The 27,700-nt window shown below is 37.2% G+C and overlaps 2 protein-coding genes across 6 annotated transcripts; one reads left to right on the plus strand and one right to left on the minus strand.

Annotated features, from left to right (window-relative positions):
• Nucleotides 1-667: 667 nt before the first annotated feature.
• On the plus strand, nt 668-12,265 carry ostn (osteocrin). 2 transcript variants are annotated; one of them, XM_077207894.1, is made up of 5 exons: nt 668-788; nt 7,733-7,831; nt 8,584-8,804; nt 11,632-11,753; nt 11,839-12,265. In XM_077207894.1, the coding sequence occupies exons 1-4, from the start codon at nt 771-773 to the stop codon at nt 11,717-11,719; spliced, it is 426 nt and encodes a 141-aa protein (XP_077064009.1). In that variant the 5' UTR covers nt 668-770; the 3' UTR covers nt 11,720-11,753; nt 11,839-12,265. The 2 variants fall into 2 exon arrangements, with proteins under 2 accessions (XP_077064009.1, XP_077064010.1); XM_077207895.1 differs by lacking the exon at nt 668-788 and adding an exon at nt 5,388-5,787.
• Nucleotides 12,266-12,531: 266 nt separating this feature from the next.
• masp1 (MBL associated serine protease 1) lies at nt 12,532-26,395 on the minus strand. 4 transcript variants are annotated; one of them, XR_013195923.1, is made up of 12 exons: nt 26,270-26,395; nt 25,488-25,710; nt 23,257-23,434; nt 23,050-23,181; nt 21,050-21,246; nt 19,893-20,040; nt 19,672-19,790; nt 19,485-19,563; nt 15,947-16,066; nt 15,784-15,860; nt 15,551-15,622; nt 12,532-14,509 (listed from the first exon to the last, which is right to left on the minus strand). XR_013195923.1 is itself a non-coding variant. In XM_077207890.1 (12 exons), exons 1-12 carry the CDS (start codon nt 26,281-26,283, stop codon nt 13,638-13,640), a joined length of 2,226 nt encoding a protein of 741 aa, XP_077064005.1. In that variant the 5' UTR covers nt 26,284-26,395; the 3' UTR covers nt 12,532-13,637. The 4 variants fall into 4 exon arrangements, 3 of the variants coding, with proteins under 3 accessions (XP_077064005.1, XP_077064006.1, XP_077064008.1); XM_077207890.1 differs by having other exon boundaries at nt 15,789-15,860; XM_077207891.1 differs by lacking the exon at nt 26,270-26,395 and having other exon boundaries at nt 15,789-15,860; nt 25,508-25,640.
• Between the last annotated feature and the right edge of the window lie 1,305 nt (nt 26,396-27,700).

Consider the following 27,700-nt stretch of genomic DNA (forward strand, 5'->3'; position numbering starts at 1 on the left):
TGATTTGTGCTAATGTCATTTATAATTTATTTTTCAACCTTGATCTGCACACTAACACGAACTGGTTTTGTTTTAGAAGCCAGATTTTTACATTGGAAACCAAGTAGCAACCAACTGTGTTAGTCATAAAGTAAACCAAAATGTTTTTAAAACCAATAATTGTTGTTTATTAATATTGAGCGGTAAGTCAATTAATATGCAAAAAGAAATTAGTATTTTCATTCCTATATCTACACTATACCGTTTAAAGGTTTATGGTCACCAAGGCTGCATTTATTTGGTCAGTCAAGAATACTATAAAAACTGTAATATTATGAAATATTATTAGCATTTAAAATGTATATCTTTTATATTTTACAATAAAATAAAGTAAGATTTATTTATGTATTTATTTATTATAGCTAAATTTTCAGCATCATTACTCCAGTCTTACGTGTCACATGCTCCTTCAGAAATCATTATAATGCTGATTTGCTGCTCAAGAAATATTTCTTCTTATTATTATTATGTTTCTAATGTACACTTTTACTAAGTGACAGATAAGTTTGATTGGATGCAAAACATTTAATGTCAACAGCAAAAGACACAGTAAGTGTTTTATTTTCATGCAATATGTTATATGTTCAGCTGAACATTGTTTTTATTCTTCTGTCCATGACCCTTTCAGAAGAGACCTGCGTGCCACCAGTTGTGAACCGTTGCTCTACACGTGACGACTTGTATCTTAAACCTCGGACAGGTGCAGAGAATCCTGCAGCCGGCCAAATGACATGTCCCATCATACAAAGGTATTAAGTAGAGAGTGGGAATTTCTCTGCTTCTCAGGGTCTTCTCACACAAAAATGGAAAAACACACACATGGTTTTTCTCTCAGTGGCTAAAACAACAGCCTGAGAAAACTATCTCACTGTATCTGCAGACTGAAAAAAGAGCCTTCTTTCTCTCATTTTCGGCACCCTTACACCCTGTTTCGTCTTCTGTCCGGACTTCTCATCCGATCAGGTTTCCCTCCCTGAGTCGCTCCGCACAGCTGCACACTTCCTTTAATCCACCTCTCGCTCTGTCTCTTTCACACACACACCTCTATCATCAGTATTTTATACGATCGCCAGGAAAACACGGCAAATTTTTAAGAGAGATTTAGGATTGAAAAAAAAAACACCAATTGAAATCAAGGGGGAAAAAATCTCTGTGATTGTAAACACATGGCATAATTACCATAGAAACCAGCTAGTCGCATTAGCACTATAACATCCTGTCAGTTGCAACAATTACAGAGTGAACTTTGAAAAAAATTCGCCCCTCGAAAGTGACTCAAATATACCACTGAGGCCTTTCTTACAAGGTTGCCAAAGAGTGCATCTAAGTGACGTGCTCTTAATAGTTTTTAAAGCTGAGGTTATGTCAGAATGAGTGTGTCCGGCTAGGCTATCAAGCATAGCACATAAAACATAATGGCCCGCCTGCAGGAAACTAAATATAGATGGTGTTTTGATTATGTGAAAATTGACATTTCAAAGGAGATTAGGATCCGGCCACTAAAAAAACACAGTGAAGAGCCGGGAGGCAGAAGCTGAGAGAGAAAGCTACCTTTAGATGCTTAGCAACACAAGGGCACATGCTCACTTTTTCCAGATCGGGCTACCGTGGGTGTGTTTGTGTGCGGGAATGTCACTCCAGTGACTAGCTTGGCTACTCTTAGCCTTCCTTTCACGCGATCGCTAAGTGGTCGACCTCGTGACCCCCGTCTCCTTGGAGCGCACGGAAGTGCTTCCTCCGCTACGGCAGGTGGGACCGATGACATCACCAGCGGAAAGGGTCCCATTAATGACGAGCAGGGGGATTGGCTGTTTTTTCCGACATTATTCTGACATTACTACCACATTATTGTTGTATTAGTAGTGTCATTATTAGGCCAGGTGTGTTTTTACAGTGAGCAAACCCTCTGTCGCTCTGAATAGACATTATGTGGGCCAAGATTGAGATGAGACAGGGCGCCGGATAGCCGACACGAGAAGCTTCTCACACGCACACGTGCCATGAACCTACAAAAGTCAAACTGAGTTCATGAACACAACATTTAAGATACGCCAACAAAAAATTGCGATTGTGCAATTCTTTGTGTGTAGACAGAAATATCCTATAGTAAACTTTAGTTAATGATGATCAGCAAAATGAAACCAAATATTTTAAATATGTACAATTTTTAAATTACAATCAACTTTAATGTTCAACTTAAATTGCATTTAAGTGACTTGAAAAATTTGTTGAATATTGCACAACATAAAAAAGTAGAAAATTGCTAAACTTATTTGATGAGTTTAAGCACTGCAATACCATATGTTGTCATATTTTTTTTTTACAGTGCATCAGCATCGAATGTTGAAAATTAAATGAAACCATCATATTCTTTTTAGATTTTTTTTTTCTCAACAGTTTTCATAAAACAATTCTGTCTCTTCTTTATTACGACACATAATGTGGATAATGTACTGTTTTTATGAAAATCTCCTTTATATTTAGTCGTCCTTTATATAGTCAATTTCATGTCATATTCTTTAACTGTTAGTCAAATTTAGTTGATGAAAAAGTGCTAAATTAAACCAAATATTCAAACTTGTTTTTATTTTAGTGTCATTGCTACACGTTACATGTAGTTTATGTAGTAATAACTATATATTATGCATAATTACATGCAACTAATCCAAAACCACTTCCTAATGCTAACCCTAAAGTAAGTAATGTACGTAATTGTATAAAGGACACCTTAAAATAGTGCAACCAACTTTTTTATATTATTTTAAACATGTATCAAGATGTAACAAAGTCCTGACTTTACTAACTATCATTGGAAACAATGAAATATGAATAACATTAAACAATGAAACAATCCAATTCCTTTGAGATGTTTCGTCTTCAAAAGACATTAAGATCTTCCAGTGTTATTTTTTCGTATTTTTGTCAACAGTATGTTTTCATTTTGGTCATGATGCTCATTTCAGTCTCATCTTTAGTAGCAAACATTTTGTTAGTTACTTAATTGACGAAATTAACATTTGTGTACATTTGTGTACCCAAGAATTTTCTTTCAAAACTCCCCAAACTACTTGCACTCTCATGCGACGCCTGGATCACTGTGAAAGCTATCATGTTCAAGAGAGCATGGGGATCCTGACAGCTCGGGCCAGACATGACGGTCTTCCTCTTTTAAAAGAGCATCGTCATGGAGACGCTTCCCACACCGCACAACGGTAAATGACAGAGCCGCAAGAGATGTTCGGTTGCACACACACACGCAACAGCAAATGCATGCAATTAAAGAGATATTCTTCATTTCACATCCACCTGGATGTAAGAGTCTCGGCGAGAAGCTTGCCAATCGATGGACTTACAGATAAGCGATCAAAAACACAGATACGATCTCGCGCACACACACATCTTCATGTCTGATTATAGTTAAATGGGGTTGTGTTGAGTCTGGTCGCTATACACACAGATCTGGACTCACCCTAAGGATATTGGGTAACGGAACACTGCAGATTCACATCTCAATAAGTGTAGAAACAGGTTTCCTCTCTCTCGTTCTCTCATTTCATTCCATTTCTTTCTTTCAATCTCTCGCTTTTCTCATGCCATAATGCATTTTGCTCTTCATCTTGTTCATTTTCTGTATTATGCCTATTAGACAAAAAAAAAAAAAGATCTTAATGGAACAGTTCACAGATAATGAAAATATTGTCATATTTTACTCACCGTCATGTTATTTAAAAAACAACAACATTCCAATACTTTTTTACTTCTGCGAAACACAAAAGGAAAGATTTTGAATGTGTTGTTTGCTCTTTTAATAACAATTGGAGACAGGAGCTTTCAAAAAGCACTATAAAATTATCATAAAAATAATGTGTGCGGTATTTTAAGTCTAAAGATGATATAGCTTTGTGGTGTTAACATACCAAAAAATTGAAGTTACTACCTGATAATCTTCACCTCCAGTGAGCTGTTACACCCTGAAATCAGATCATTGAGTCAGTGAATTTGAAAATCAGTTTAGTCTGATTGTTGAATGTATCATTCAGATTTTGCAAACTGGATCAAGTGATTCATTGAAAAGCTCAGATTCTAAAGAATGATTCACTGGGAATGCTATTAGATTGAGCTCAAGTGGACACATTTGCCTAAAGTCAACATGAAATGGGAAATACTCTATTTTCTATTGTAAAAGGATTCATTTACCGTAATTTTCAATCAAAGTGTCCGGATCTTCCAGGGAAAATGACAGACTTCTCTCTGGTGATGTATGCTGGATTTCTGCAATCATTTAGTATCCTAAAACCTCACCCCTTTCTTACAGTCGACTGCAAGCTCATATTCAGATCTGCCTTAATCCAAGTATATTATTTTCAATAATCCATTTGGGATGTATGGCAAAATACGGAACAAAAGATTTGTCACTATACTTCCCTTACCTTACATTGCAACGTTAAGTCTCCTACTTTTCAGAAATTTCTTCTGAGAAAAGACCCCAGTAATCTCACAAGTATTAAAATATACTCAGATTTTTCCAAGATTTCAAAGTCTGCCATCAAAAATCAGATTTCTGTGTCAGCTCAAGCTTTTTTCAACAAATTATTCCAAACCCACGTAATCTTATGCAATCCACTTTAATTTTAGCTCTGTACTCTTATTGTATGTCGCCAAATGACAATTGTTGTGTATTGTCTAATAAACACTTTTTACCTCTTTCCTGAGGAATTGTTGGAGAAACATGCTTTACTGATTGAGTCTCATGAGCTATGAAAGAGAAGTACAATTGTTCTATGGTACAGGCACAGGTATTGTGATTCTATCTGTACCCACACACATGCGACACTCTTTGGTGTCCTGATTTTCCAAAACATCTTAGTGTGAGAGAGAGAGAGAGAGAGAGAGAGAGAGAGAGAGAGAGAGAGAGAGAGAGAGAGAGAGAGAGAGAGAGAGAGAGAGAGAGAGAGAGAGAGAGAGAGAGAGGGATCGTCGTAGGGTCTCTGTGGAAATTTTGGTATGGTAGACAGGCCTGCCCGGTCTGCTCTTTATTTAACAGTGGGAGTAAAGAGAGATGAGCTCTGTGTGTGCAGATAAATATAGTGTGAGAACAGGCAGTCTGCTGGGGAACTCTTCAAATCCTAACGCCACCTAACTTTCTCAGACAGAGAGAGATATGAGCACTTTTCCCCGGTCAAGATGGATGGATGAATTACAAGATGCAGGTCATCAACGACCATCAACACACACACTCATGTGGCCAGATACAGTATAGTTTATTCACTAGAGATTGGATTACGCCAGAGAGAGATAAACCACCTACACTTTCTGAACTCCAACACATTCACAAGCTCAAACCAGTGGAAACAAAGCAGGTTGTCAGTTACAAGCTGACCTTCCAAGCACTTTTGGCCATCGTATGTGCGTGTAAGCCAAGAAAGAAGGACAGAAAGAGAGAAGTGACACATACACACACATTCAAATGTGTCCAGCTGCTCCCTCGGGTTGCTATTAGTTTGTAATCGTAATGAGGATGAGAGAGTTGGGGAGAGCGGCTTCAGGGCGAGCCACAGTGGAAAACCTGCAGAAATGATGTCAGAGCAATCGCGACCACCGATTGGAGTGGAGATTCCCGACGAGAGCCTATAAAACCGGGAAAGACAACAGCAGGAACCAGCAAAGGCAGAGAACGTGAGAAATTCCAGGAACTGCACGGTGTCCATCTGTCCGTCCCCGTGTGACTGAAACCAAATCTGATTAAGGGTAAGGAGCCTTGGAGAAAGACCAACCTTTATGCTCCTACAGGGCTGTGTGTGTTTGGGTGGAAAGGTGAGCAGACAGGTGTTGAAGATGTATTTAAAGACATTTGTTAGGGGTTGTTGTAGAATAACTCTGGTTAGTTGGAATAGAGAATCTGCTGTTTGATAAACAACTGTGCATTTGTTTGAGCTCCAGGGTTACAGATGAACCTGTATCGTAAACCTCCTGTTGATTTTGCATTGCTGCAATAGTGACACAGAGGTGTGAAATCATGTCTGATATTAGAGAACCGTTGAGAGTGTCTTTGAGAGAGTGAGTGTGTGTGCATGCAGGGTGTCCAGTGAAGAGTGTGTGGGCAATGGGAGATGGCTGGAGTTGTTTATTTTTGGGGACGGAAAATGCTAAAGTTAGCCCATGTTGCTGGACAATGCATTTCCCCAGTCGTGGGGCAGGACAGGGGCCGCATCTGGTCCGGTGTTCAGTGCACCAGCCCTGAAACACTGAGGACGGGACACTCTGGGTCAAAAGTGAAAATGTATTACTGGTGCATTTCAGAAAGATACAATACAATCCTTCCAAAGAGTTTTGAAAAATTTCTAAGAGAAATACTGTGGCAGGTGTTCATATTGGGTGAGAAACTTTGGAATATTTCTTTAAAAATGACAACTGACAATAAAAGAAGGGCAAAATAAAATCAATCAAAGTTCTTTAAAAATGAATTATGTTTAAAAGAAAATTACACAAATTTCACAAAGATGAATGCCATTTTTAATGGTACCGGTGCAATGCAATTCAACACAACTGCCAGCAGACAGCAGTCAAAATATAGGATTTAGTGCATTATCATAATCTGAATAAGGTGGTTTTAGAAAAAAACACACAAAAAAACAGCTAAGATAATGGTGATCTCTTAAATATAATATTTACTGTAAGAATTTTATCAGCACTATAAAACATTTGCTCAAGTGATGCGAAACAACAGTAACCTGCAGTACCCCCATGAGGAAGTTTTTTTGTTGTTGTTGCGAGTTTGGTTAAGAGTGTGTTTTGGGGACACACAGGTAGGGGTGCAGGTCAGAGTGTGTGTTTGGGCTGAGTTCATGTGTTTGTGTAGAGGGTGTGTGTTAGAAGCATTCTCACACTCTCGCGGCTGCCGGACCGCCCAGTCAGAGTGTATTTTCACAGATGGAGTCTGGATGAATGTAAACATCGCCCTGTATCACAGTAATTCAACACGGTGCTGAAGCTGGAGTGTGTGTGTGAACTCTCAATTGACAATGCACTGACACAGAGATATAAAATATTTAATCACTGTAATTATGTTGCTAGATGTATCATATTATATCATATTTAGTATACATTTTTTCTTTTTTCACCATTGCCAGTCAGTCCGATTTTCTTTTAAAGAAATTAATACTTTTAATAAGTAAATATATATTAAATTGATCATAAGTAATAGTAAACACATTTTTGCAACAAAATATTTATATTTCAAATAAATGCAGATCTTAATAACTTTCTATTAATCAAAGGATCCTGAAAGTAAATGTATCTTGGTTTCCACATGCATATTAGGCAGCCACAAATTAACAGCAACATCGATAACAAAAGTGAATGTTTCTTGATCACAAATCATCATATAATAATAATGATTTCTGAAGGATCATGTGACACTGACGACTGGAGTAATGATGCTGAAAATTCAGCTTTGCATCACAGGAATAAATTACATTTTAAAATATTTTCAAATAGAAAAATATATTTTAAATTGTAATACTATTTCACAGTATCAGTGCTTTGCTGTATTTTTGATCAAATAAATGCAACATTGGTGAGCTTAAGAGACTTTTTTCAGTAACATTAAAAAATCTGACCGACCCCATACATTTTAATGGTAGTATACATGTACATGGTGGTCAGAAATCACAATGTTAATATTGTATTGTAGATGCTGGGCTGTGGATGTGTGCTGCTCTCTGGTCTGCTGACACTGACCTTGTTCCACTGCAGTGTGGAAAGTCTTCACATACCCCAAGAAAGACCAGAGGTAAGTCCAGGTCTCACTGATATACAAATATATATATATATATATATATATATAGAGAGAGAGAGAGAGAGAGAGAGAGAGAGAGAGAGAGAGAGAGAGAGAGAGAGAGAGAGAGAATAAGGTTAGATTACATTTTGTGTTTTGTAAGGGAACTTCACTCTGCCTGTCTTCAGACAACACAAACAAACTTTCATGTATGTGATGAGATTAACTGGTACAAGTGACAGATGATAAGCCGTCATCAGTCTCAGTGCTCTATAAGTACAGTGGGGTTTCCCCTAGAGAGCCACCACAGGTGGTTACCATTGCCGTCCCCTTATGAACATGAGCAACCTGTCTTCCCGCCTGAGAACTGACACTGGGTCATCCATTCTCATTCTGCCTGTTTCTCAATAGGACATAGAAGGAACCAAATGTAGTATTGCATCTTAAAGGTTTTCAGTTGATCTTTAAGGTGTACAAGCTGTATATATATATATATATATATATATATATATATATATATATATATATATATATATATATATATATATATATATTGTTTCTATTCCAAGATGGTTTAACAGCTCTAACCAGCTTGACAAAGGTCAAAACCATGTCCATCTAGAAACCATGTAAAACCAGTGTACCTCCTTAAAATTGTGTTAAATGAATTGTCCTTCAGGGAAAATATATTTTTTTTGGGAAGACTGTGATTTTACTGACAATTTTGAAAACTGAACATTACCATGCATTTCTTCATTTTGATCTAGTATGTGGAATCATCTGTCGTGGAGGGCCGCAGTGCCCAGCAAGGCCAAACCGAGCAGAAGGCCTCAGGAGCCGTGAACGCTAAACACCTCCTGCACGACCAGCTGGTCCGACTGGAGAACGACGTCATCGAGACCAAGAGGAAACGGAGTTTCCCCGGATCCAACACGCCTCTTGATCGCCTGTCAATCAGCAACATGGATCCCAAAAGCAACAAGCAAAGGTAGAGGACAAGAGACAACACTTTTATTTTAGTTTGGAAAAAGAAGTGAAAAGCATTTATAGCAGGAATAAATAATAAAATATCATGATTAAAATATTTCACATTATTATGATTTCAATAATAATTGAAACATTGACACCTTAATTCTTTATTGGTGTTATATAACAACAGTTGTTTATATTATCATCATATCATGCTGAAAATTGTCTCAATAAACTAAATCACTGTAAATTTTAAGCCAGAAAAACATACAAAACACACTTTTGATTTGCTTTGATCCCGAACAGATGATGAACCATAAGTAGCTTTGATTGGCCTTGGCTCAAACACATACAGTTTTTATTGGCTGAAGTCAGTCATGCACAGCTTGATAGTTTTGTGTGTTTTTACAGTTCACTAAGAGCAATTAATGTTTTGTCTGTAGCCCACAGTTAAAGTGACTTCTATTTCTTGGGTGGAGTCACAGTGGTGTGGATTGAGGTTTTGTATGACATACAGTAATAAGTGTCTGATACTGACTTACGGGAACGGGCAGTCCAACTGTGCTGATGACTGTAGCATCGGACTTCCAGTCAATGATCAAAACTGTTTTATCTCTGTGAATGATTTGATCTTCATGCCGGACGGAACATGCAGTGTAACTCAGCATGGCCTGAGGCTCTGACAAGGCTCTATCTAAATGATCCTCAGCACTTGATCAGATCAGGACCGAAGCCAAGAACAGCAGTGAAAGCACCACACCATGCATTATCAAATCTCAACACCTGAATCCATCTCTCATGAGCCTGATAAACACATGATGAAAGCTCACGAAAGCCCTCCATAATGTGACTGTTCAACGGATCCTCAGTAAAGATATTCATTTCGAAAGCAAATGTTGGATTCTGTTACTAGTCTTCAAAAGAAAGTGTGAGATCATAGTATAGGGGTGTAACGGTACACAGAAGTCACGAGTTCGGTACGTACCTCGGTTTTGGGGTCACGGTTCGATACGAGTTCAGAACATTTACATGTCCCCAACCCCCAAAGTTAAAAAATTAAGGAATTGTTGATTTGTTAATTGATAGATTGACCAATGCTGCATGGTAAAATGCAACCGCTGTTTTCAAACTTATTGGTTTGATTAACATGTTGTGGGTAGCCAACGCTGTCATTTTCGTTGCGTGAGATGCGCGAGAAGGAGAAAAATAACTTACTTCACCTTACTTCACAAGGATACAGCGAGTGAAGCGGTACCTGAGGCTTCCCATTTCCAGGACACGCACATTTTATCACTGGACTATTGAATGTAGTTGTGAGACTTCCACAAGTCACAACACAAATCGGCACAATGCCAAATTATTTAGCCTCACCAACTTAAAAAACTCCATCATTTATGCTCATACATAAGAGTAAGACATAAATCGAAACTGTAATGAATACATGTACCGTCACACCCCTAATACAGTATGATTACATCTTCCAGGCGAAAATCATAAGCTGCAAAATTTGACATATTCATATAGTAAACATAGGGTGGACCCTATGAGCAAAAGGATTTGTATAAAGTTATTGCTAGTACTGTAAAATATATACTCTGTATTAAATTTTAAATAGTAGGCTAAGTGAAATAGTAAAATGCCACACCTCATCGTTTCATTGTTGTGTAAAAATGTCCAACTATTTTATCTTAATCATCAGTCTGATGAAATAATGATGAAAAAATATTTTAAAGCTAATTCCAGGAACTTCAGTTAATTAATCACATTAAAAATGGAAAGTCAAGTGCAAGCTATCCATTGCTCTGTTGTTATATTTCATGCAGTGTGCATTGTCATATAGGATTTTAGCAAATGTAGTGTGGTAGTCTAGGTCAGTCCGGTATACAGAACATTTGTAATATGTACAATGTGTACATTCTATATACCACAGAATCAGAATATTGACATGTGACTTTCTTTTTTGTACGGAAGCCCATTCCCATATAGTCATAATTATGACAGTTACTAAGTCACTATGACTTAACGAACATGATTTCACCAAGGTCAACAAGTTCTTGGATAAACAGCTTTGTTGATCTTGGAACAACATTCCAATCAACCAATCAGATTTGAGGGCCAAGTTTACAGTTTATGTCAAGTTTAGGTTCACAACCAGGGTTAGTGCTTCTACATCAGTTGTATACACCTGTCATTTAACTCTGATTTTATAGGGATAAAAAATGGGTAAGGTTAGTTTTAAGGATAGAGTTAGGACTATGTTTTCAGACAGGAATGTATGTTGATCCCTTGGCAAAATCATTGTGACCGACTGGTAACCTATGTTGTATGACTTGGTAGGCTATGTCATAATTTCGGCATAATCTCTTAAACAGCGGCCTGGTTTCACAGACAGATCTTAGATTAAACCAGGACTAATCTAAATTCAATTAGGGCATTTAAGTATATTTTATAAACGTGCCTTAAACATTACATGTGTGCATCTTGAGACAAAACAATGGCACTGTCATGTTGTAAGAGTGCAAGTTGTTTTCAGTTAAAACAGCTCAAACATGCATTATAGCCTGGGACTAGGTTTAAGCCTTGTCTGTGAATTCAGGGATGATTTTACCACAGCATGTTTTCTATCTTTTTTTTCTCTTATTTTGTGGAAATGGGCTTTCATAATTTTGAACATGTCCTTTCAATAGCCTACTTGCCTTCGCTTCATTTCTGAAGGCTGGCGTGTCTTTCCACTCGGCATTAGCCTATGTGAATGTGAAATAAAACGGTATTCCACGATTGTGAGTGGGTGACTAGGCAGTAATCTGAAGGAAATGCCTGGTGGTATCTTTTCGTCATGTCTGCAGGAAGGTTGAGTTGCCGCGGAGACGAGTCAGCGTTCCGATAGACCGGATCGGCGTGGGTCGTCTTCCCAATCCCAACAGCAGAGGATAGACTCTGCCTGCTTCGACCACGCCCTGACAAACAGGTATCAGCTATATCAAACAGTCTTATTTAATCTCGTTAAATGTGTTGTAAAAATTAAAATATTATATTTGTTCTTTTGTCCACAGTGGGGAATGTCGAAGGTAGATGAAATGCATGATAAGCACACCAGCCGACACAACTCACTAACCACTGAATGATCAGCACACTTTTAATAATCGCTTTTCCAGAGCTGTTCTTTCTCATTGATTACTGACGAAAACTTTCAACGTCTGATCAAACGGTTTATTTCCTGTTCGGATCCATCATCATTTAAATTCAACATCTAAACTGTAACGTTATTCCTTTTTAGAAAATGAGTTCCGTCTATGATGTCAGAGGCATATAGCCAATCAGAGAGGATTCTGCTCATAGCTTCCATTGCACATCTCAATATTTACTCCCTCACGAAGTCTCGCTTGCTGTTATGTTCTGTAACTTACACAACTATTGTCATTTTCTCAATTTGACTGAAGGCTGTTCAGCCTTGACAATAAAACAGATTCAATTCTACAACCGTCTCTCTTATATTTACAACTATTTATGCAAGCTGAGCTGCTAAAAAAATTGCTGAGTCCACTGTGACGCTGATAAGTGAACATGTGCTATGTATGAATGTTAAATATTGTAATTGTTGAGACCTGGTTAGTGTTAATCCGTTGTATTATTTGTAGAATAGAAGGGAACAATGCAGTCCATAAAAGTCTGTGGTAACAAGATGACAAAATACATTCTAGTAATGAAGCTTACACACTAAACATTAGATAAATATAGCATGCAACAAGATTTTTGAAACATTTATTTCACCAACATGTGCAAATACAACAATAAAATCAGTGCATTTCTTACAGAAAAATAATGTCTTTTAAATAGGAGTGTTTATAACATTTGAAAGGTGTTGTTAGATATGCCTATGAAACTGCGTTTCATCAGGTTTAAATGATTTATATTGATAGATATAAAGGTCTATATTTGATTGTTGCGTATGATCTATAAACTGCCATTCAAACGTTTGTGGTAGGTCAGATTTAATAATAATAATAATAATAATAGTTTGAAAGAAGTCTTTTATGCTTACCACCAAGGCTGCATTTATTTGATAAAAATAGTCAAAACAATTTTAATAGATTTTAAAATGTTATTCATTCCTGTGATGGAAAAGCTGTATTTTTAGCATCATTACTCCAGTCTTCAGTGTCACATGATCCTCCAGAAATCCTTCTAATATGCTGATTTGCTGCTCAAGAAACATTTCTTGCTGCTTCAAGTTTTTGTGGAAACCGTGATACTTTTTTTCAGGATTCTTTGATAAATAGAAGTTCAAAAGAACAGTACTTATTTAAAATAGAAACCTCATGCAAAGTTATAAATGTCTCTACTGTCACATTTTGATAAATTGAATGCATCCTTGCTGAATAAAAGTATTCATTTGTTTAGAAAGAAAAAAATCTTAATGACCTAAAACTTTTGAACAGTAGTGTAATATAAAATGCTGTCTTGATAGGCTAAAGACCCTAACAAGTACTGAAGGACAATACACTTTTTGTAGAGTGTTTTCAACAACAGCAAACAAAAAAATGAGTACAACGCTACTTGTCATAATGAATATGGTTCTGACTGGTTGATTCAAGCGTCCGGCGCAAGTTCATACCATCTGTACTACTAATGAATTCACAGACTGTGAACTTGAACGAAACATAAAAAGTCCATAACTCAGGAGTGAATCTGACCAAATGAAAGAATTAGCACAAAAAAAAGCTTCTGCCAAACTGCATAAAATGTAAGCACTATTGCATGTAACTCTTGTTCACTTTAAAAAGCAGAGAAAAGTTATTTTGTTACAAATGGTAAGAAATGGCTCCGCTGCTGTTTTCTGACACCCTCACCATCAGCGCTCCACATCCATGTGCCCGTGCAGCCAGTGGACGTAGTTTGCCACCCGGGTGTACACCCCATACACCCTCTGACTGCCACACTCCTCTGGCCCACCCCAGGACACCAATCCTTGTGCCACCCATCTGCCACTGTGGGAGTCCTGGGTGACAAAGGCTCCCCCACTGTCCCCCAAACAGGTGTCCTGTCCACCCTCGTAAAAGCCAGCACAGAACATATTGCTGGTGATATTGTAGTTGACGGAGCGTGACGCATAGCTAGCTTTGCATTCGTCCTGCGGCACAACCGGAAGCTTCACATACTGGAGCAGCTCGGAAACGGTGGAGGAATCAGAGCTCAAGCCGTTGGTGGAGGCAGAAGCGTTGGCCGTGTTGATGCCCCAACCGGCCACGATACCCAATGTGTTGGGAAGAGGCATCAGGACATGACCTTCTACACCAGGCTTTGGTAGACAGATGGGTCGTAGTAACGCAGACAGCACCACCTCCTTACTGAGTTTAACCAGAGCAATGTCATTGTTATAGTTTTGAGGATCAAACTGAGGATGGAGGATGACTCTCTCTACGGACCGATTGGTTGCCATGTGCTTTTCCCGTACATCCGTGAGGCCCAGGTGCACTTGGATGTGTTCAGAAGCGACAGGGATGACGGAAAGATCACGGCGATGAGATCTGAGCACGTGAGCGGCTGTGACAACCCAGGTCGGGGAGAGGAGAGCGCCGCTGCCAAACCAGCGATCCTCTGGGACACGGGACACATCCTCTACTGAGAGCAAAGCCTGCCAGGGGAACAGACCGGGAGATGCTGTTCTTCCACCAACGATTCGCTTCTGCTGGGCTGGGAAGAGCTGTGACGGCTCACCGCATGCTTAAATGAAAACAGGTGCAAGTTAACATAGATATGCATAAAGCAACATTTATGCACTTCTTTGACACAAAAACATGCAACTACGCAAAGAGACACCCTAAAGAGGGCTCTAGACCAAAAATGAACAAGGGTGCTCCTAAAATTACACATTTAGTTCACAAATTGCTTTTTTGGTTGACAAATTATAGATTCTTACTTAAAAGAAATATTGTTCTGCTGTGCTTTGATCAAGGGATATTACTTATTACTTAATTGTTCATATTAATATAAAATTATTTATATTTAATATAAATTGTTCTGTCTGTCAATAAATAATATAAAAACCAATAATATAGATTTTTTAAATTGAATATTATTTAATATTTTGAGGTGCACACAATTTTTTTTTATGTTTTTGAAATAAATCTCTTATGCTCACCAAGGCTACATTTGAATAAAAATACATAAAAACTATAATATTGTGGAATATTATTACAATTTAAAATAACCCTTTTCTGTATGAATATATAGTTTTATTTATTCCTGGAATAACAAAGCTGAATTTTCAATAGCCAGTGTCACATGATCACTCAGAAATCATTCAATCACGTATATTTAATGCATTATTTAGTTTGTATAAAACAATGTAGTGAACAATCATAAACTAAAAAGAATGATACATCACAATGTTGTTTCCCAGTTTATTTTGAACTGGACTGAAAAATGACTCAAGGTTTATTGAGTATTGAGTTTTATATTATCCGGCTTTGAACAATTCCCTGACTGAGATTCAAACCACAAACTTCCATGCCTGCCTGAGACTGCTTCATGAATATTCCGTTCCAAAGAGTCATAATATTTTTGTGTCCATTCGTTGTTGCAATCAGAAAATGCTGGCATGCTCTCTAAAGAACTTAACGCCAATGAGTAGATTCTAAATTATCATCGCTAATCTTTTTTTTTTTTTTTTGGTCGCAATTACAAATATTTTCGTCACAGTCTGGTGCCCTGCTAAAATTCTTTAACAATTCCAAAGCATTATATTTGAATTTCTAGCCTTACCAATAGGAGTGCTTGCTTGTGGAGTAGGTTGTTGAGATTCAGGATTGGTACTCAAGGTTCTTTCAAAATCTCCTACCATAAATACATACACAACAGTAACTTATAGGCCTACACTAGTCATGTACACACACAGTTACCATGCTTAAATGTAAAAAAGCCCTGTATATAATAAAACAACTAGAATATGCATAGGAGTGATTTTAATATACTGTGAGTGACTCTCTGTAACACACCTTACCTGGTAGACAGGTGGGCAGTGGCGTCCCGTCCTCACTCACCCATTCCCCATTCTGATGACAAGTGTAAGTGTCTGTAAGGCCAGTCAGAGTCAAATCCACAGTGACATTTAATATGATTTGACTTAAATGCATCAATGACTTAAAGTGAAATACTCACTGTTGACCTTGACATAGTCTTTACAGCTGTACTGGATTCTAGATCCAAACACAGTACTGTTTCCAGAACCCTCGAAAACAACCTCACCCAGAACTACATCTACTGGACCACAGTCAACCACTTAAGGAGAGATAACAGGAGAGAAAACAAGTTAGAGTAATAATAGCCATATTTGGATTCCTTGGATGAAGATTTTGGGTCGATTCAAATTTTGTTTTTTATTATTAAAGAGATTCTTCAAAAATCTTCAAAAGTACACTATCAGAATTTATTATATAATTATTATAATTGCATTTTACTCAAATTTAAAGGTTTGACTGGATACAAGGATTGCATTATTTGTTTGATGGATTAGATGGGAGGAATTATTTGAGCAGGAGGTGAAAATTGTATGATTTGCAGGATGTTAAGAATGAATCTTAAATTATAGAATAATGGCAGGAATTCTCAAATATGATTGGTGGATTTTGTAGAAGCACATGCCATGCTTATTGTAAGAGGACTGTTGATGGAAGGGATTTAAAGGGTTAGTTCACCCTAAAATTAAAAGATGTCATCATTTACACACCCTCCAAACCTGTAAGACTTTGTTCATCTTTCGAAACACAAATGAAGATTTTGCAATGAAATCTGAGAGCTTTCTGTCCCTCCTTTGACAGTCCACGCAACTACCACTGTCACTTCAAAAAGTCCATAGAGATAGTGAAACTAGTCCGTATTTTTTTGAAGAGACATGATCACTATATCATGAAAGCTACACTATGTAAGATTTTTAATTTCAGAGAAATTCCAATTTTAAATAATGGCTCGTCCATGTTCACTTGTCGCCTGTCAATGAAGTAATATCCGCGTTATCCCTGGTTTCCGCTCGTACTGCCATAGTAACCATGGCGACAGACGTGGACAACTGCATTACTAATCAATGTTATAAAGCTCAACATTATGAAATGTTAGAATATGACCAGTATGTTATTCTGATGTTGATCTAGCTTACTGCTAGTCTCACACAGACAAACTAACACAGAATAACATAACTTTCAACACACTCAAATGCAGTTTAGTGTGTAGACCAAGAGAAACAGCACTACGTTACCTCACAAGTTTCATTCGTCTAATAAAATGACCCGTGTGAGTATTAATTCAGCACTTGCGGGTAGTTCGGTGGAATGAAATGTCCTTCTTCCTTTATATCCGCGGGACTCGCGTGTGGCGCTGATGTTTGTCTCTCATTAGCAATTGCGTGATTTTTTTTCCCAAACCACTTCAGCGGAAATCCCGCCCTGCAGCCGATTTCATTGGTTTAGGTTACAGTGACGGGTAGGTTTAGGGATCAGTGTTTGGTGTAGGCAATCAGTACAGTGATTGACATGACCAATGAAAACTTTAGAATCGGCTGCAGGGCGGGATTTCCGCTGAAGTGGTTTGGGAAAAAAAATCACGCTTAGCAATTGCGCCCTGCTTCATACCACAGTCATGTTAAAAACATCAATGTATTCACTCATCCATAAATATTATTAGATCCATCAGCTTAAGGACAAGTTCCATAATTCCGCTTAGCGAACCCTAGTGGCGAAAAAAAATGCAAATCGTGGCTTGAACAGATTGAATTAAGGCTTTTATTCACATATAAACATTGATCTGAGAAACATAGAATAGAAGCTCAAACCGTACTTGCTTGATGAGCTCAAATGTGCTGCGTAACATGAGAATGAACCTCATTGGTTCTTGCTGTAACTCAAATGTGCTGCGGAACATGAGAATGAGCCTCATTGGTTCTTGCTGAAACTCAAACGTGCTGCGGAACATGAGAATGAACCTCATTGGTTCTTGCTGAAACTCAAACGTGCTGCATAATACGAGAATTAACCTCATTGGTTCTCATATGTCAAGCAAGCATGCTTGAGCTCCCATAACTGATGTGGGAGTTGATCAATGTTTATATGTGAATAAAAGCCTAAATCGGTTCATCATATAAAGCGATCATGTCTCTTCAGAAAATGTGGACTAAACTGCTCAATTTATATGAATTAGTTAATGAAAACGTTTTATGATCTTTTTGAAGCTTCAGTGATTGGTGTATAGCTGTCAATAGAGGAACAGAAATTTCTCATATTTCATTAAAATATCTTCATTTGTAAAGACCACTTTGTCTTATTGGTAATTAATTCCGAATTTTCATTTTTGGGTGGACTAACCCTTTCATTTGGTGAAAAAAAAAAATGAACCATTTACAGTAAATGGTGAAGATCACTCTCATACCAAACATTAAGTCTTCACTCTTCCACATGAGTTGTCCATTCCCAACAGGTGAGGCAGCTTTGCAGTCAGTCCTGTCTGAAAGTCTAAGTGCATTTATGTGTATGTACTTCTGTATCAAAATGAACCTAATAGTAAAAGTAATGTGTACTGTTGAAAGAGGTATAAAAATATGTATAAAAAAAACTAAAGATCATGTCCACATCCATACAGTACAAGTACATGCTCACTGGTTTATTTCAGCACTAGTTATGAAACAACATTAATGACCAGTAGATGGAAACATTCTATGATACTTAAACTCAGTGTGACCTTCACAACCACACCACTTTCACTGTCAGGACAGGCACAGACAGTTTGTATTAACTGGTAACAAAATAACAGATCATTATTATCCAATTATTATTATTATTATTATTATTATCATCAAGTGCTGTGAATTTGCCAGAATTTGCTCATAACCTAAAAAAAATTATCTTACATTTGTACATAGTCAACTGAAGTGAATCAAAACATTTAATTTATTCAACTCAAATCTTTTTTAAATATATTTTTTTTCACAGGCACAAATTAAGGCTATGCCTGAACTAACCCACACAATTCCCATTTAGTCCAGGACTAGGCTTAAACTGGGAACTGAAAAACCTAGAACAAATACGGAGATTTAGGAATTTATTTTTGGCATGTGATAAGCTACTTTCGTATTTTACCCCTTTGTATTTTATTATATTTTAAATTTATTCATGTGATCAAAGTTGAATTTTCAGCATCATTACTCGTGAGTGTCAAATGATCCTTCGGAAATCATTCTTATATGCTGATTGTATGCTTTTTTTATTATTATCAATGTTGAATGAATTATCAATGGAAATCATGATTTGTCAGAATTCTTTGATTAATAGGAACGATTCAAAAGAAAAGCATTTATTTGAAATGGAAATCTTTTGCAACATTATAAACATATTTACTGTCACATTCAATCATCCTTGCTGGACCAAAAAAAAAAAAAAAAAGACCCCTTATAACCCCAAACTTTGATATATATGGTAGTGTATATATCAAGCTCTATATCCACAATGTCCTATGGGGTTTGTAGTTCATAGTGAACTCAGTATCGGATTGGTTAAAATGCTTGGTAGGGAACGACGCCTCCTTTGAGACTCCTTCTCTGGTGGCAGCAAGTAGAAAAAGAAGAAGAAGAAGAAGAAGAAAAGAAAGAAAGAGCAAGTGAGAAAAAAAGACAGGAGGAAAACAGAATTAGAGTTTTTGTTAGAAGACTTACTTTTACACAACGGGACGTCACTGCTCCATTTTCCATCCCTCTGACACTCAATCTGATAATGCTCTAATTCATTATCACCCTGTAAGAGAGAATGTGAATGTGACGTAAAACAGTACGGATTTGTCTCAATTAGCTTGCAGCAGTCACTGCCTTTATCAGCACAAGTGAAATGTGACCTTTGCCTGACCTGTCTCAGTGAGTATCCAGGGTCACAGGTCAACGTAATGTGATCTTTAAAGATGTAATTAGACTGCAGAGGCTCCAGGTGTCCATTATGAGGTGCCACTGGAGGAGAGCATTCAGAACCTGAAGATAACAATATTATCAACTATGCCACAAAATACACAAACAATGATAAATATGGATGAAATTAATTTTAGCAATAATATGCATCGGTCAGTCTCTGACCTGTGGAGGTGTAAGTGAGTTTCCAGCCGAGATTCTCTCCGGAGTTGTCACTGTGAAACAGGATGCTGACCATGTTGCTTCCTGTCTGGATCTTCCCTGGGGACTGCTCACCACAGAATGGGTCAAACTCCTTGTTTCCTGCATGAATCTGTAGATAAAGCATCACTGACATCATAAATCTTATCAATATTTAATTAGTGATACACTGAACTGAATTGTTTACCGAAGCATTGAAACCGCAATTATATATATATATATATATATATATATATATATATATATATAGAGATAGATATACACATACACACACATACAATTAAATAATAGATTAATAAATAAACTTTATTTTCAGTATCGTTTTTGGCTGAATAAAAACTTCAATTGCGGTTTCAATGCTTCGCAAACAATTCAGTTCAGTGTATCACTAATATATATATATATATATATATATATATATATATATATATATATATATCATTTACACAGTGGCTGTTATAACAACTTTTTCATGACATATTCATTCAAACATATATTAAATAATAAAGACAGCAGGTTAAGTAATATATAATAAATTATATATTACAAGCTATCTATAATACTTCATTCTAATTGGGAAAATACAACATTCTGCAGTTAAATATTTGTGTATTATGATGGCTAAATGAAAGGGGTCATGACATAGTTTGCCCCAAAATTTTAATTTTACTCACCCACAAGTTGTTCCAAACCATGAATTTTTTTCTTCTGCTGAACATAGAAGATATTTTGAAGAATGTTGGAAACCAGAAAGTCGATTGGAGCCATAGACTTCCATAGTAGTAAAAAATCGAAGTCAATTCTTTAAAATATCTTTTGTGTTCAACAGAAGAAAGAAACTCATACAGGTTTGAAACAACATGAGTGAGTACATTGGGGGGGGGGGGGGTCTATATTGCAATGATGTAACTATTTGTCGATGTCTTGCTCTGGAGGCAGGCATATCCAAATAAATTTGCCCATGTGACATCACAGATCCAGCAATATCAAAACGAGGCATTTTTGGAGCTTGATTAAATAAATGCTTTGTGCTTTGTTTATAATGAGGAGGATGTTTTAAGCTATGTTTGCAGGGTGTGTTAATGGTACAAAGACATAACATGTCCTCACTCTATTCTCACTTTAATAAAGTCGTAGGGACAGGTGACTTCAGGGTGGTCTTCAATGTCAAAGGTGTCATCAAACTCCAGAGTGATTTGAAAACCCTCCTCCAGCTCTATGCGATACATGCAGTCAGAGCTTTTGGGGTACGGTTTAGGGAAATCAGGACTGGCAATCTCCCCGGACCGCTCCATATACACACTGTCATTACACTCCACTGAAATGATTATAAACACACACACACACACACACACACACACGTTTATATTTCAATATTATTCAGTGTTCAAAATAAAGCAACCAAAAGAGGAATGCACACACATGAACAGTGATCATAAACGACTGAATCTTCGTCCTACTCTAAATCTTCAGCTAAAATATATATATTATTTTATAATATTTATTTTTGCATTGAAACACATGGAAGCTGTATTGCTTGCACCCTTTCTAATCAGGTTTTTGAAGTTCACAAGTTAATCCACATCTCGCTGACCACCACAATGTAAATATTTAGTTGTTGGTGCTTAGCTACAATCAGCTGAGGAGGGGGCAGAGGTTAGACATAAAACAGACTCACTTTAACACACACATTAACTACCACCACAACACATTACAGCAACATAAATCATGATAAAATTGCAAATTTGTACCTAAGCCAACGTTATATAAATAAGTGTACATTTGTAATTAGTTGACTTACACAATGCAGTCTCGTTAACCTGCTGTAAGGTTTCTCCTAAAGCACTGCTTTATAATTAGGAGGAATTCCAGCAACTAATCCTGGATAATCCAACGGTACAAGGTTTATTTAAAAAATCTATGCAATTTAGAGCAAATGTCTGACTACAGCCCACCTAGACAGCACTTGGTTTTCATTCTTGTAATCTTGCATAAATAAAAAAGTATGTTATTAAACTGATGTTAAAACTAAGTATACTTTTTGAGGGAAAAGGGTTCAGTGGAATTCTATATAGGGTTCTTGACACTTTATGCCAAAAAGGCTATAAATAAGGAGAAATGTTTTCAATTATTGCATAAAATTTGAATGTTGAACAGGTTATTTAAATTTTTCTGGTGATAAAGTATGATTACGTGATGTGTAATTAATAAAAATGAAAACAAAATTAATTAATTAAAATTAAATATAAAATTATCCCATAATGTGAACCCCTAAAAAAGGTTGTATATACAGTATATATGAAGCCCCTGACAGAACCCTTTAAAGGAATAGTTCACTTGAAAATGAAAATTCTGTCATAATTTTCTCACCCTCAAGTTGTTTCACTCCTGTATAAGTTTCTTTCTTCTGCTGAAAACAAAAGAAGATATTTTGATGAATGTCGGTAACCAAACAGTTGATGGACCCCAATGACTTCCATAGTTTTTTTTTTAGTTTTTTCCTACTATGGAAGTCAATGGGGTCCATCAATTGTCTGGTTACCGAAATTCTTCAAAATATCTTCCAAAATATTCTTCCGGCAGAAGAAAGAAATTCATACAGGTTTGAAACAACTTGAGGGTGCGTAAATTATGACATAATTTTAATTTTTAAGTGAACTATTCATTTAAGTTTCTATAAAGAGTCTATAAGAGTGTATACAGCTAGTGTGCACTTCAAATCGACAGTGTAGACACAACCGTGCATTGAAAGGAAATTATCTTTCTAGTTATGACGTGAACTTAACTGACGAATCAACATTTTCAGGTGTTTTAGGAGACTTAAAGGATTTTCCTCATCAAGCCACATAAATAATGTTTAAACTCTGCCACCTTTTGGCACTAAAAAGAAATGGGTCAAACTTCTTTTCTTGTGAAGAGATGTAAAAATGGCAATGTAATTTGGCATTGGCCCTGTATGTTATGGAGCAACAGGTTGATGCGTATAACAATGTGTATTGAACATGCAAGTTTGTTACTGTAGGAAGACCCAACTGTAATTAAAACAAAAAGGGGATGTTCTGAACAAATAAAGAAAATGCAGCTATCTTTTGAGATCATTACAGAGATACTAAAAGGCTACCTTTGCAAGTTCTGTTGTCAGAATGAAGCAAGAACCCATAACGACAGGAACAGTAGAAGCCACCAATGTAGTTATGACAGAAATGATCACAGACAAGATCTTCATCATTTCTGTCTCTACATTCATCTACATCTGCAGAAAGAAGAAGAGAGCACAGGATAAAGAGATTTAAATAATGTGCGTGGTTTTGCTACTCTAAACACTCACCAACTGCACTAAAGTGAGCCTCAAAGCCGGAGTAGCGTTCCTCATTGGAAAAGTCTGAACGAAATGCCACACTGAGCACGCTCCTAGGGGACATGATGACATCGGCAGCAGGGACCTGTTCTGTGTCTGTGTTCTCTCTCCCACAAAACACTGCCAGCTCATCAGTGTCTGAATATACCTGTGTGAACAAACACAATAGCAACAACAATCACATTCAGTCTAGGTACACTAGCGTTCATACGTTTGGGATCAGCAAGATTGGGGTCAGTAAGATCAGTAAGAACAGTACAGCTGTTTTCAACATTGATAATAATAAGAAATGTTTCTTGAACATCAAATCAGCATATTACAATGATTTATGAAGGATCATGTGACACTGAAGACTGCTGATGGTGCTGAAAATTCAACTTTGATTACAGGGATGCATTGCATTTTAAAATATATTAACATTTATATATTCACATTTATATTAAATTAACAGTTATTTTGAATTTTAATAATATTTCACAATGTTACTGTTTTTACTATATTTTGTCAAACGAATGCAGCCTTTGTGAGCATAAAAACGTTTTTCAAAAACATAAAAAATCTTACCGACCTCAAACCTTTGAATGGTGTACATACACAAACACAGACACACAGAGACCATTATACAGTTTTTAGTTTCTGTATAACTCTGGATACACTTAAAGTGATAGATCATCCACAAATGAAAATTATTTAATCAATTACTAACCTTCTTTCTCATTTTTATTACACACAAAAGCATATATTATACATAATGTTAATGCAGCTTTTTTCATAACATTTCCCCTTTTATTTTCCACAGAAAAAAGTAAGTCAGTCAGATTTGGAACAACATGACATGAGGGTGAGTAAATGGCACAACCAGACATAATCGGAGGACTGAAAACATTTCAATTTCTAAATATACCTGCCTGAACATATAAAAAGCCACACAATTCAAACACTCCTAGCTTCTCATTCTATTGATGTACCCACACAAATTACACCAAAGAATGCTGCCAAACCCTCAATTTACAAAATATCTGCACAAACACAAAAACTGGCATCCACGTGAACACAATTACACACAGCAGGCAGCCAACTTGTCAATCAAACCAGGGTCATGCAAACACTGCAGACCGAGACCACAGCCAAGTCATCATTGTGCTCCTACACAAACACACACACATGCACAAAAACAGCCCTAAACATGTCTCTTATCTGTCTCCCAGCTTGAGTGTTTACTTTACCCGTGTCAGTGAACGGAGGGTAACCTACGGCTACCAAAGATTTTGTGTGTGTGTGTGTGTGTGTGTGTGTGTGTGTGTGTGTGTGTGTGTGTGTGTGTGTGTGTGTGTGTGTGTGTGTGTGTGTGTGTGTGTGTGTGTGTGTGAGACATTCTTATGCCAATAAAAGAATCCTAATTGCATAGTTATTTCACCAGACACACCTCAAGCAAAAGGATTGCACAAACAGGTAGCTTAATAACACATAACAAGGTCAAATGCGGGACAAACTGCATTTCACTGCAATTTAATTGCAATGTTACACAGAATGGATGGAAACCCCTATACATAGGATTTCCATATGCATTTATATGTGTACGTGTACAGCAGTCATTATGTGTGTCTATGTTTTCAGTGCCCTTTTTGTCTGGCACACAGTTTTTGGTCGGTTGCCTTGGCTTGTTACCATAGCAGGTTACTGTGGGACCCACTTGGGGTATTTGAATATGAATATGCCCCCTGCAGTGTGGGCAGCACATTGGCTCCTGTGAAATAAATGCTGTTAACTCCATCCACCCGGGGTACCAGGGCATCTGCCACAGACCTGTCTGTCAAACGCTCTTACAGGCCATTCTTACCCATTTAAACAAAAAGTTCTTGAGACTGGAAAGATGCTTATAATCCAAGCTACAAAAGGCCTGTGAGTCCGTCTAGACAGATCGAGCTGCTCTTTAACTGTCGGAAAGGAAGAGCTTTTGACACCAAGAAAAGGGGTAATTTAAACCTTTGAAACACATGGTTGACAATGACAATGCAATTCCCTATTAGTTGCAAACAAATAACCATAATAATCATCCCATACCATGGTTTTACATTCTAATACCATTGTTACAGCATTATGCTACTTGCATCATCAAACCAAGTGTTAATTTAAATAAACAAGAGGTAGTAGAGGTGAGGAGATTGAAACATTTGTAAATATTCACTTCAAAAACTTACCTTCAAGTAGTCATACTCACATAAGTATGATGGCTCTATGTCGAAGTGCATAAAATAGAGTCTGATTTGATATCCGTCTGGTACACTTATATTCCACTGTAGTTCTGTCTCTTTCGGATAGGATTCAGGAAAGTTTGGAGATTTGATGGTCCCATACATGTCCGTAAGGTGAATTACTTGAGTCCACACAGGCCATACGCACTGGGCCAAAATCACAATGACACTGTGTATAGAGGCATTTTATTTAAACCATAACATCAAATTCATCTTTTTAAATATTAAACAAACAAAAAAATACCTTATTCACAGCAGCGCCATCTATTATTATTTTTTGCCGAAATGAAAGTGAGGCTTAATTGTCGCTCAGAAGATGCGTTTGCGTGAAGTCGTAACCGTAGGCTACAGGTTTCAGTTAGATTTCGTATGGGACGGTAGCCTAACTTACATCGAAAAAAGATGAGTAGGCTAGGCTGATGACATTATTTATCACATTGTTATAGGGTATGGCATTATAGCCCATTAAAAACGTATTGTTTAGTGTTGACGGCAAAAACAATTCGAGACTGCGCCGCTAAATTTACGGACAAAAAATAAGAAGTGTCGACCATTCTGAAAGAAATCATTTTCACGGGGACTAAATAGATACTTTCAAACAGCTTATAATCAGGCTCAGCTATTGTTGAAGATGATCAGAACATATCGAAATTGTTTTGACAGCATACGTCTATCTTTGGGCTACATTTTACTAAAGAAGAAAAGTTGAGGTGAAAGAAAGTTCTCACCATGCAAGCTCCATGACTTCGTTTATTTCTCTGTCAGTTGGTGCTGCATTCCCGTCTGAACTCGTTTTGCTACACTCGTCCCATTGCAACAGTTTACAATGAGTGCTTGATCTCCCCCACAGACTGTGTACGTCGGGGCGGGGTGGACGTTGTGTTTTCTCACGGAGATAGTTATAGGCAACTTGCACAAAAGAGAAGTTACATTTCAATAAACAACAACAACAAAATGTGGATGGTGTTTTAACAATGCAAGTATTGCATTAAGAAAAATACATCAGGGCATGATATATGTTGCTGATTGAAACTTCATCATTGCTTTGCATTTTCCAATAACTTTCTAAGACCAAAGCTGGAGTAGCCTAGATTAGACTGTTGTGGGGCCAGTACTTTGAATTTTCCAGGGGCCTTTAGCCTCAAACCAAAGACCCGTGTCGATGATTGTCCTTGTGAGACCATGAAAATCTGCCCCTAAAACCCAGGTTCTGTGCTCCTTTTCTGTCAACTCGACAGACCATGTGATTTCTCGACAATGTATTTGGGTCTTCACTACACTTTTAAATCACAGAGATGATCCCAGTTTAGCATGACATTATAATCATATTTCATATAATTTGAAGATATCTATGCTTGTCAGACAAAATTACAATAAGTACAACAGCAAAAAAAAAAAAAAATAAATAAACTATGCCAAGGATCTATTACCTCCAAAATCACAATGATTAAAATGAATGTGTGTGTGTGTGTGTGTGTGTGTGTGTGTGTGTGTGTGTGTGTGTGTGTGTGTGTGTGTGTGTGTGTGCGTGCGTGTGCGTGCGTGTGTGTGCGTGTGTGCGTGCGTGCGTGCGTATATGTGTGTTGGTACATAGCTAATGACCACTAGCTAACACCAGCCTGTCCATGTTTGAGGTCACCATGTGTGTACTGCATATATGTTTTGTGGGTTATCCCTGTTGGTGATTTGAGCTGATTAATATATTTGAAACCAGAAGTTCTTTAATTCCAGAAATATCCATTTCCCACTGTTTTCTCTCTCAGTATGAGATAGCAAGAGAGAGGTAGTTGGACTGTTAAAACAAGTGTTATAGTCGACAGGTGGGTAATGAGCTGTGTGTTAGAAAGCCATGAGTGTGTGAGAGACAGGGAAAAAAAAGAGCAATGTCCGTTATGAAAGAAGGCCCTGTATAGTAACCACCTTTGTGAACTTTGTAAAATTAGATCACTGGGTTGTCTGTTGCCTAATGGGTGAAGGTCCAGTCCCAGGTCATGGTTGAGTAGCTCAAAATCCAGCATTATTACTATTGTGCCCTTAAGTAAGGTACTTAACCCCAGGTGCTTTAGGACAGATTTACTGCACTATCACTCCGGTTAAAAAATGTCTTCTCCAAATGGCAGCTGCCACTATAAGATTGCCTTGGGTAAATGAAGTGGACG

The sequence above is a fragment of the Siphateles boraxobius genome, unplaced genomic scaffold, assembly GCF_051911475.1.
Source record: "Siphateles boraxobius isolate OS27281-9 unplaced genomic scaffold, OSU_SipBor_1 6, whole genome shotgun sequence".
In the NCBI taxonomy this organism is placed as follows: Eukaryota; Metazoa; Chordata; class Actinopteri; order Cypriniformes; family Leuciscidae; genus Siphateles; species Siphateles boraxobius.

Excerpts from the sequence above, each read along its gene's own strand:
- ostn (XM_077207894.1), top strand. Across the intron at positions 7,832-8,583 it reads TACCCCAAGAAAGACCAGAG|TATGTGGAATCATCTGTCGT; the intron begins GTAAGTCCAGGT and ends ATTTTGATCTAG. Across the intron at positions 8,805-11,631 it reads CCCAAAAGCAACAAGCAAAG|GAAGGTTGAGTTGCCGCGGA; the intron begins GTAGAGGACAAG and ends TCATGTCTGCAG.
- masp1 (XM_077207890.1), bottom strand. Across the intron at positions 23,435-25,487 it reads GTGAGTATGACTACTTGAAG|GTATATTCAGACACTGATGA; the intron begins GTAAGTTTTTGA and ends TTGTTCACACAG. Across the intron at positions 20,041-21,049 it reads GTCCCTACGACTTTATTAAA|ATTCATGCAGGAAACAAGGA; the intron begins GTGAGAATAGAG and ends CTTTATCTACAG.